Raw genomic sequence first — 10474 nt, forward strand, 5'->3', positions numbered from 1 at the left:
TATTCTCAATAGATTTACAGAGAGTTTCTAATATAATCCTGTCTGTCAGACGTCAGATTACTTTTAACTTTGAGGTTTTATATTGATAGGCTTGTACCCTGCAGCTTCAGGAGGGTTTGGATCAACACTTTTAAACTACATAAAAAACGTATTTTATTAATGCTGTATGTCGTCTGTACAGTATTGGAAGGAGTCCTTGACTAACTCAAATTATTCTTAGAGACTTTAATAAGAAATAAGCCCTTTGAGAAGTCTAGCTTCACTTGCACGAATAGTGCACTGCATGTTTGTGAAGTTTTCTTTTGTTCAAAAAACAAAACTAAACTTAATTGAAGTAATTACTAAGTTTTGATGTAGTTAGTTAGTAATTATTAAGTAATAAGGTAACATTGGAAAGGGATCATAAATATGACCTACAGCCACTCTCACATGAGCCTGATCTGCTTGGGTTTCTAACCTCATGTCTACAGTACACACAATTGAAAATGTAGTAAAATAGGTAAATAAAATGTACTTATTTTATTTTATTTATTTATTTTTTAAATTATATTATGTCATACAAATGTCATTAAAATGTTTAGTATGGTATGCCATTAAGAAAAAATATATATATAATTATATATATAGCATGTCATAAAAAGTCATAGCATAGAAGGCTACGCCATGAAATTATCACAAAAAATGTATAGTATGCCATAAAGTCATAAGAATTGTCATAAAAAGTCATAGTATGGTATGTTGAAAAAAAAGTTATAATATATGTCGAGAAATGTCAGTATAGTATGTTGAAACAAAGTCATAGTATAGTATGTTGAAAAAAAAGTTGTAATATATGCTGGAAAAAAGGTTAGTGCAGTGTGTCTAAAAAAAGAGTAAAAAAAAATCATAGTATAGTATGTTGAAAAAAGTCATAGTACAGCTTGTCGAAAAAAAAGTCATAGTTGTGTGTTGAAAAAAAGTCATGCTATGTTGAAAAAAAGTCAGTAAAGTATGTCGCAAAAAAGAGTTAAAAGAAATCATAATATAGCTCGTCGAAAACAAAGTCATAATATAGTATGTCGAAAAATGTATGTCGATATATACAGTATATATATATACTGTATATATACATACATATACACACAAGGGCTGCATGGTGGTGCGGTGGTTAGCACTGTCAACTCACAGCAAGAGGGTCACAGGCTTGGGGCCCTTCTGTGTGGAGTTTGCATGTTCTCCTCGTGTTAGCGACGGTTTTCTCCGGCTTCTCCGGTTTCCTCCCACAGTCCAAAGACATGCAGGTTAATTGTTGACTCTCAATTGCCCGTAGGTGTGAATGTGAGCGTAAATTGTTCTCTGTCTCTATGTGTCAGCCCTGTGATAGGCTGGCGACCTGTCCAGGGTGTATCCCGCCTTCGCCCATTATCAGCTGGGATCAGCTCCAGCCCCCCCTGCGACCCTGAATAGGATAAGCAGTTATAGATAATGGATGGATGGATGGATGGATATATAAACAAAGCCAACACATCTTAGAAAGGCAGAGGGACAAAGAAATGTTTGCTTTATTTTCTCCAGCAGTATAAATGCATAAATGGTCGAAAGGGGTAAAGAAACTAAAAATTACAACAAATAGTAAACCCTTTCATACTGTAAACACATTCAAGTTTGCAGATAAAGACTTTAACGACTTTAACTTTCATTTAAGAATTTAATGATATAGTAAAGAACTAATATTTCAATTGGGCCATCCTGATCTTAATTATGAAGATGAACATTTTTAAGCTCGTGGCCTAAAGGCTGGTGGTAGAAGGCTGTAACTCATTAAGCACACATTAAAAGCACAATATTGATCTGTAATTCCATGGTTCCCAACTCATTCAGGCACAAAATAATCCTAATCAAAATTAAATACTTACTGGGTCATAAACAAGTGCATCAAAAGAAATACAGATTTGGCTGATAATGCATAACAATAGGCTATGTTCTTTGTTTTTTTTTTGTTTTCTGAATAACTTAATTTTATTCAGTAAATTAAAGTCATTGTGTAGACTGAGGAAATACTCACGGAAGACCAAATGTAAGCCCATGGCTAAACTGAGCTTCTCTGTGAAAGAGAGCAGTTTAAACAGTCCTGGTGCATAACTACTAGGTGCAAATCCTAAACCTAGAGTGGGTCAGACACAATAAGGCCAATCAGGGTGTACATGAAACAACAGTCTCTACATAGAAAAAAACAAATACATTTAAAAATATGCTTCTTCTTCTTTCTTTTTTTTTAGATATAACAAAAGGTTAAATAAATATGATTAAAGAAAATAAAATACACACCTTACACATTTCGAATTATTCAACATTAGATAATAATATACTAAAGTACTGTTCCTATTAAGGATGGCTTCCGTTTTACTAATATGAATAATATTGCATTTTCAATCAGGACTTTTGTCCCTTTTACAGCTCTAGAAATCTTTGCATTCATAATTAAGATCAATAGTTACTGGTTGTAGAAAAGGGGTTTCAAATATACATGAATACTTTCAATACATTCATCTTCTCATCTATGTGTTTAACAGTCAAATGAAATGGATAATAGAATCTCAGAATTGTAATCAAGAGAAAGATAATTTGTGGGGATGAAGATTAAGAGGTCCTTGTAGTGGTATTTTTAACTCAGTCTTCTGCTGACTCAAGAGAAACATGATTATGTGGACCACAGTGTGTGTGTGTGTGTGTGTGTGTGTACATTCACATCTCTGGTTGCCCCCGATGAACAGGGACTTCGTGCTTCTGTTCTGCTGCTGGGGCTTCTGGGATTTGTTGTCCATGCTCTTTGTCTACTACTTGATTTATGAGTTCCTCTTCTTCTGTCTTTACCTCCTGTTGCGCTTCATCTTGAGGCTGAAGCTCCTCATGAGCCTCCTCTCTCTGCTCTGCTGCTCCTGCCTTCTCCTTGTCAGCTGCCACCTCCTGCTCCTGGTGAGGTGCGTTGTTGTTGCTGGAGTCCTGCGGTGGAAAAAGTGAATTAATGTTACTGCTGTCGACCATAAATGAAGCTGAGAATAAAACAGCCCAGTAAACCAAAATGAAACACAAACTTTATATATAAAACTACCACTGTCTACATGTTAGCTGTTGGTAAAACATTAAAGCTAATCCTATCATCATGTATCCTGTCAAAATTAAATGAAAAAACATTTTTGTATTATAATGTACCTTTACATGTATTTAATGACAAAAAAACAGACTTTGACAAAACAATTGCAAACTCAACGTACACTTACTAGGTACAGTATTTTATCAAATATTTGATACATTAATATTTTAGATTGATTTCATACATTTGAAAAAGTTAGTAAGTGTACCTTGAGTTGGGATTGCTTTGTAAAATTACTATTTTGCCATTGTCAAGAATATACTTTCATATTTAAAATAAATCTTTTTTTATTTTCTCGTATTTAAATATCAAAATGTTTTTCACTGGATTTTGTTTGTTGCGGCTTAAAGGTACAATGTGTAGGATTTGGCAGCATCTAGTGGTTGCAGATTGCAACCAACTGAGTACCCCTTCACTCACTCCTCCCTTCCCAAGACTGCGGTAACGTGAGCTGCCGAGAGCAAAACCGACAATACTTTAGGAGCAACAGAAGCCAGACGCAGGCTGGCGAGTAACACGGTTTTGCACTCTGTGGCTCACGTTACTACAGTGGCCTTCAGGTAACGTAAAAATGTGAAAGACTCTCTCTAGAGAACAGTGTTTGGTTTGAGCAACATGGTGGACTCTGTGAAGAGGACCCGTTCCTTATGTAGATATGAAGTGCTCATTATAAGGTACCCTAACCCTAACCCAATTCTTAGTGTCAGGTGATTATACACTAATGAAAACACAGTTATAAATATTATATTCCATTTCTGCTAATACATCCCCCGAAATGTAGCACACTGTTCCTTTAAAAGGCAATCATAACGTTACATAGGAATCAAGTGTGTAAATGTACAGTACCTTTGTGAGAGGTAATGGAGGAGACAGCAGCTCGGATGGGGCCAACAGGCCGTCCTGGTTTAGATCCTGAGTCTGGAGTAAAAAATCTACCATAGACACCACCTGGATTCAGAAAACACCACATGCACACATACTTCAGATCAGATTAACAGGCCAATAAGTATGAAAGTGTTGTTAGGTATATACAAGTAGACAGCCACTCGTCCTCACCAGCTCATTGGTCCGTGCTCCAGGTGTATGATCGGAGTTATAGTCTGAAATTAGCTTCATCAACTCCAAGCCATCCAGGAGCCCACCGCGATCGTAGTCATAAAGACGAAACAGGAAGAACACCTCTGACACAAAGCAGGAGAAGACTGACATGTTTAATACCAAACACATTTAATATACTGCTGTAGTATAACTGTAGAGGATGTACAGTATGCATACCCCCATACTGTACACACAAACACAACTTCAGTAATGTTAACACCTGTCGGTTTGGGACACTTATGAACTTATATAAGTGTTATACCAGCAGGTAGAGATGTCTACCTTGCTCCCAGGTGCTGATTTCTGGTCCTCCTTGGCCATCCTTCAGACTTGATTGAATGTAATTTTGCAGCAATCTGTGGTATAAACAGCACAGAGTAGATATCAATTAATCAGTAAAACATTTAGAGCCCGGGATTAACACAGAGGGGTTAGATCTGTTCAACCCTGCAGCGACTTAGTAATACAATTAGACTCCGAGAGGCAAAAGAGAACGACAAAATTAGGATCAAAACATCTAATTTAGTGAAATCTCCCTTTGCTATCTTATACTATGACTCTTGATAGTAGTGATTCTGTTATTTTCAGCCACAAGAGGTCAGGATTTGTGGCTACTTTGAATAAGTCTTAACACATGACTCCAGGAGGAGGGGCCACCTCATCACAAAGCATCGTGCTCAAATACAGGTTATCCCTGTTTCCCTGTTTCAGTTTTGTCCTTCACAGTCTGTCTGACTTCATTTTTAGATGCATTGTTTAGTGCAATGCACAGGCCTTTAATTAAAGTTAATTAAAGTCACACCCATGGCAACATGGTTGAAATACTGCACTCATCTTACAATTGAAATCCAGCCTGCACTTTGGCCTCCTGTAGGGAGGTGCAGATCCCATCAACTGCTATTCTACACAGCTGACTGGCATTTCTGCTGTCATACACTCAATAGATGTAAGCTAATATGATGTGTACACATTCATTAATCTTATCAGCCAGGAGAAAGAAGCTGTAGTCAAATTGTCACCAACAACATACTCTACAACACTAAAAGTCCACAAAGTGTTTGTCTCTCATTTTGTTCCCTGAATAAATTAAACCTGTGATTCATAATGAGTCAGTTCACACTACTGTACCAACGGTGAGCCATTGAATTATGTGTGAGGATAATCTATATTTTCATAATTGCAACATAAAGCAGTGTTATTGCACATGTGATCTTATCAGTTTATGGTGCAGGCCACATCATTAGCACGACACTGCAGCCAAAGTCCACAGAGCGACCAGACAGCAGTTACAGTCCACTAAAACACGCTGCAGGTTGATCAAATTTGGATCAGTACTACTAAATCGTACAGTAGTTTGATAAAATAATGCATGAGAGCAGATACCTTTATTCTGTGTGATACATACTTTATCATCCTCTGACAAAAACATTTGAATTTTCAAGCTACAGGCGGAAATATGTGTCACTAGAAACAGAATTTGAATCACATAATTTTAATTTGTATTGTTTAACGTATTCAGTTTTTTTAATGTAATTATTCAAGTTGAGCATTTCAAATTCAAATATAAATTATTCAAATTCAGTTTCTAGTGACACATACAGTATTTCTGCCCATACATTACTTGAGTGCGAGATTTAGGCATACTGAAGAAAAAAAAGACAGACTAGGCTTTCTACTTATGGACTACATCAATCCTTATTTCAAGATTTGTAGAAATGTATAGTTTAAAATGAGCTGCCTGTGTAACAGCAGCAACATCATCATAATGTGTCACTCACCTGCGGTCCTCTTCTCCAGTGCCAAAGGGGTTGAATAGTGCTACCGAAGCGGGGTGGGCATCAACTGATTCCTCCCTGAAAGATGAAATAAAAAAAAAAATATGACTTTTCTTTCATCATTTCCTTTGATTTAATTTATTTATTTTTTTCTCTGATATGCAAATACCACAGAAGTGAAATAACGTTTGCTTCTATAACAGATACTCTACCGTTCATACATGATACATGCTTCATTTGCCATGTTTTGCAAAAGGTCTGCTTCAAATATCAAATATATACAGTATATGTTAGATATATATGTAAATCTGGTCCATTCTGATGTTGCAGCCTTTGGTGACATGTTCATTGTGCAAATTAATTGCTTATGACTATAAAAAAGGAATCAATTATGTCCCCACAAGATATGCAGCCTATTTACTTGAAAGACAAAAAAACGTTGTGTCTTGGTTTGTGTAAAAAGTGTGAAACTTGGGAGTAGTGATGTGGGGTTACCTTTGTGTCCCAGGTACACCTGGTGCAGCCTGGCACAAGTGTATGAACAGGTACAGGGACAGGACACATGGGACCGACCGGCCCAGGTGAGACTCCATGAACGCACCTACAAGCACACAGCCATGTTATAACCTCACATCACATCTGCACACAATTCAGTGATAGGATGCCATCATGAATTTATCTGCCTTGTCATAGATTTACTGACAGATTGTGACCAGCATGCATCTTATCATGGTTTGAAAACAATATAATAACACATAGGAGAGTTTCAGAGGTGATGGTTTCATGATGCAATACAAAGTAGAATTTCCACATGGCTACTGCTTCAGAGCATCTGCCTAAATACATATACTCACAACCTGGTAGTCATGTGCGTTATTAGCTATGTCAAATAGTGTATCTACATGTAACACCTGCTCCCTACAAGTAGAAACCAATCAATGTATAAATATTATGGCTGTCAAAGTTAACGCAAATTAGTTTTAATGCCACTAATTTCTTTAACATATTAACGCAACTTATGATTTTTAGGTTGTAACAGGCTCAGTTTTAAAGATAGAGTGAAGATACTGCTCGTCATACTAGCTTGTCGTGAAAGAAAATAAATAACACTCCAAACTTGTGCTACATTTTGGCAAGGAAAAACTGTCATGGCCATTTTCAAAGGGGTCCCTTGACCTCTGACCTCATGATATGTGAATGAAAATGGGTTCTATGGGTACCCACGAGTCTCCCCTTTACAGACATGCCCACTTTATGATAATCACATGCAGTTTGGGGCAAGTCATAGTCAAGTCAGCACACTGACACGCAAATATGCTATTAATATAACATATTTTTTATGCTAAATGCAGTACCTGTGAGGGTTTCCGGACAATATTTGTCATTGTTTTGTGACAAATCTCTCTTTAAGGTACATTTTGAACAGCCTTTCAAAAGCCTTTTTGTTACACAGATGATGAACCTAAATGGTCCATTATGGCAAAATCAATTAAACCCTCTACATCTATTTATAGCTCAGCACAGTCTGTCAGTGAATGTGTCCATGATGTCTCTCCAATGTTACATGTAGATGCTACTATATAGATTAAAATGCTGGCTTGGGATGTGCACAGTGCGTTGCTTTCTTCTTATTACATCACACAAACTAGCTAAGGTTACTGCAGCTTCCCCATGTGGAGCATGATGATGTGGAGCAGCAGCAGCAGCTAACAGAGCCTCACATGACCCACAGCTGCAGCAGTTATTACAGCCTGAACAGGAACACACATGCATTTAAACATCTTCATGCTTTGACATGCAGCCCTGTATTTAAAAAAAAATGACTAGGATAACTAGTTAAGAGTACCCTTGTTTAGCTTATTGACTACATTTATTAAGATCTATAGGCTATGTGTGTGTGTGAACTGAAGTAACATGCAGCACACTGAAATCCTCATTGAGCTCTATACAGCTGGATAAACACACATAATGATAATGAACCTACCTGTCTGCATAGTTGATGTGTGGACGGTGAAAAGCGTGTAATCGGTTGTTTTTAAGGTTCACATCTGGAGAACACCTCTGGCTCGCACCACCCTGCTCGCGCCTCCCGGTCTGCACTGCGCAACAGCGGCGGCGGGTCGCGCGCTCCCTCTCCGCGCTGCCACGGAGGAGTGTTTTGGTCAATGACAGAGTCCACGTGGAAGAACAGAGCCGCGGTCGAGTCAGCGAGTTTGCGCAGCCAGCCTCTCTTTGTGCTTTCTCTCGCTCTCGCTGTTTTCCGCCACGCCACGTCCTCACCGACACACTGATTCCGATGGATTGGGAGGAGCATATGTCATAACTACATATTACAGTCTCAGTGAGCTTCATACCAGCTACACCATATGGGGATGGAGGTATATAGGTATTTCTATAAGGTTTTTTATTATCATTAGGCTATATGACAGTACAGTTTCAAAGGTCATGATTTCAGTTATAGTGCAGTGTAAAGTCCAACACCATCAGCATGAGGCATCAGGCTGTACCCAACACACCTCAGTTTATAGTGTTTAATGTGTTATAGTATAGTGTTTAATGTTTGAGAAGCAGTTTCATTCAGCTGTTCTTATAGTTGCAATGACAAGTTAACTGTAATTTGAGGATGTTTGCTCATATCAAGTTATTTAAAGGTCCCATATCATGCTCATTTTCAGGTTCATACTTGTATTTTATGTTTCTACTAGAACATGTTTACATACTGTAATGTTAAAAAAAACACTTTATTTTCCTCGTACTGTCTGCTTGAATATGCCTGTATTTATCCTCTGACTGAAACACTCCGTTTTAGTGCATTTCAACGGAATTGCAACAGAATTGCGTTGCCTGGCAACAACTTGGGTCCATGTGTTCTTCCTGTCAGTTGATGTCATGCACATACACTGCAACCAGGAATAAACTGGGGCACATTTAGAATGTTTATGTTTAAAACCGTTTAATGGTCTAAATATTGTATATTTGTACAAAAATGGTCGCTATATCGTGACAGTAGTACATGAAACAGGTAACCTGAAAAAAAATAATTTGCCTCAGTGTCCTCCGTTGCTCCTAATGGCATCTGCAAGATTTCACATACCGGAGGAAAACAAGCAGTCAGAGCTGATCTGAGGTCCGCTGTCCAGCTGCCGTCTATGAGAGCCGGCTGTCAATCACTAGTGAACTCCGACCAAACGGTTAAACTAGGCAGCGCTGATCAAATATGAATCAATATTATGTTACGTTAATGCCTATTTCTCTCCTCAGATGTTTTCAGAATCATCTTGTAGTGCACAGTTTAGCTGTAAAATGAGAAAGTTTGTGACGCTGCCGCCATTGTAAAATCTGTTGAAGGAACGCCAAGTACAGGTCACATGACCGGAGCACAGCCAATAGGAACGCTCTCTGAAATGACCTGTGATTGGTCAAAGTCTCCCGTCAAAGGCTCAGAACACTTGAATTACAATATAATGAAAGGTTATTATGGAAGTTTTGCCCAATGATGCCAAAAATATACTGCCTACTACCACTTAAGTATTCGCAACCAGTAAAGGTAATATTGTTAAAATAAATGTTTGCTGAAATTATACTATATTAAGAGATACAATTTTGCAATTACATGTGCCAAATTGGAGAACACATTGTGTGAAATAAAGGTATTTTCATCTTTCTTTTACAGATACACATAAAGAGCTATAGAGTAATACCCAGTGGTACAATATGCACTGCACTTATTTGACCACAAGATGTCCCAGTAACTCTTTAATTCAATTGCTTCAGTTGTATAGTAAGTTTTATCATACTCACATCTGTAAAACACTAATGAAGAAGGTTACGAATGTTATAATTAAATTTTAACTATATCAGACAACATGTTGTTACATATGTCATGTTGATAATGGATTATTATCTGACAAAATTCAAATCTTGGTTGAGAGGCTGCTCAGTAGTAATGTAGTTATATGTATTTATTTAATAGATCCACTTACAATTAATGTATCTGATACATTGGAATTAATTAATTATAATAATTTCAGAATGAGTGACGTGTGACAGGTTTCAATAGCTTCATAGTACATTAAATTAATTACAATAGCAAAATAAAAAAAAAATAATAATAAAAAAAAGGTTTATAAATACTGTGAATATTAGTATAAACACACATACACACATAGACAGGTAAAGGTAAGTTACCCAGTATTATGTATAGCTGTATGTATTAGGCTAATCATCATGCTGGTCTTCATCTGGCTCCCCGTGGTGTGTAATGTGTTTTCTGACTGATGAATGTTCTTTTGACAAATTTCAGATCTTTGGTGGCAAAGGGGACGTTTTTCTTCAAACAGCAGAAAACCCAGATTCGTATCAAAGGTTATATAGAGAAAAAGTTTTCTTCACTTTTCGTATGTTCTTATCCAGCAGATGGGTTTTGTCAGACACGTGTTCGATTTCTGTTCTCATCTTATTCAAACTG

The 10474-nt window shown here is 37.3% G+C and overlaps 1 protein-coding gene across 1 annotated transcript; it reads right to left on the reverse strand.

Annotated features, from left to right (window-relative positions):
* Nucleotides 1–1511: 1511 nt before the first annotated feature.
* Nucleotides 1512–8198, reverse strand: cgref1 (cell growth regulator with EF-hand domain 1). Its single transcript, XM_037760485.1, has 7 exons — nucleotides 7991–8198; nucleotides 6502–6607; nucleotides 6010–6084; nucleotides 4514–4587; nucleotides 4190–4314; nucleotides 3980–4081; nucleotides 1512–2982 (listed from the first exon to the last, which is right to left on the reverse strand). Exons 1-7 carry the CDS (start codon nucleotides 7998–8000, stop codon nucleotides 2725–2727), a joined length of 750 nt encoding a protein of 249 aa, XP_037616413.1. The 5' UTR covers nucleotides 8001–8198; the 3' UTR covers nucleotides 1512–2724.
* Between the last annotated feature and the right edge of the window lie 2276 nt (nucleotides 8199–10474).

This window comes from Sebastes umbrosus, chromosome 2 (assembly GCF_015220745.1).
Source record: "Sebastes umbrosus isolate fSebUmb1 chromosome 2, fSebUmb1.pri, whole genome shotgun sequence".
In the NCBI taxonomy this organism is placed as follows: domain Eukaryota; kingdom Metazoa; phylum Chordata; class Actinopteri; order Perciformes; family Sebastidae; genus Sebastes; species Sebastes umbrosus.

Coding starts and splice junctions, on each gene's coding strand:
- cgref1 (XM_037760485.1), bottom strand. Junction 6,085..6,501: donor GGTGTACCTGGGACACAAAG/GTAACCCCACAT, acceptor TTCATCTTTCAG/GGAGGAATCAGTTGATGCCC. Junction 4,315..4,513: donor AATCAGCACCTGGGAGCAAG/GTAGACATCTCT, acceptor GCTTTGTGTCAG/AGGTGTTCTTCCTGTTTCGT.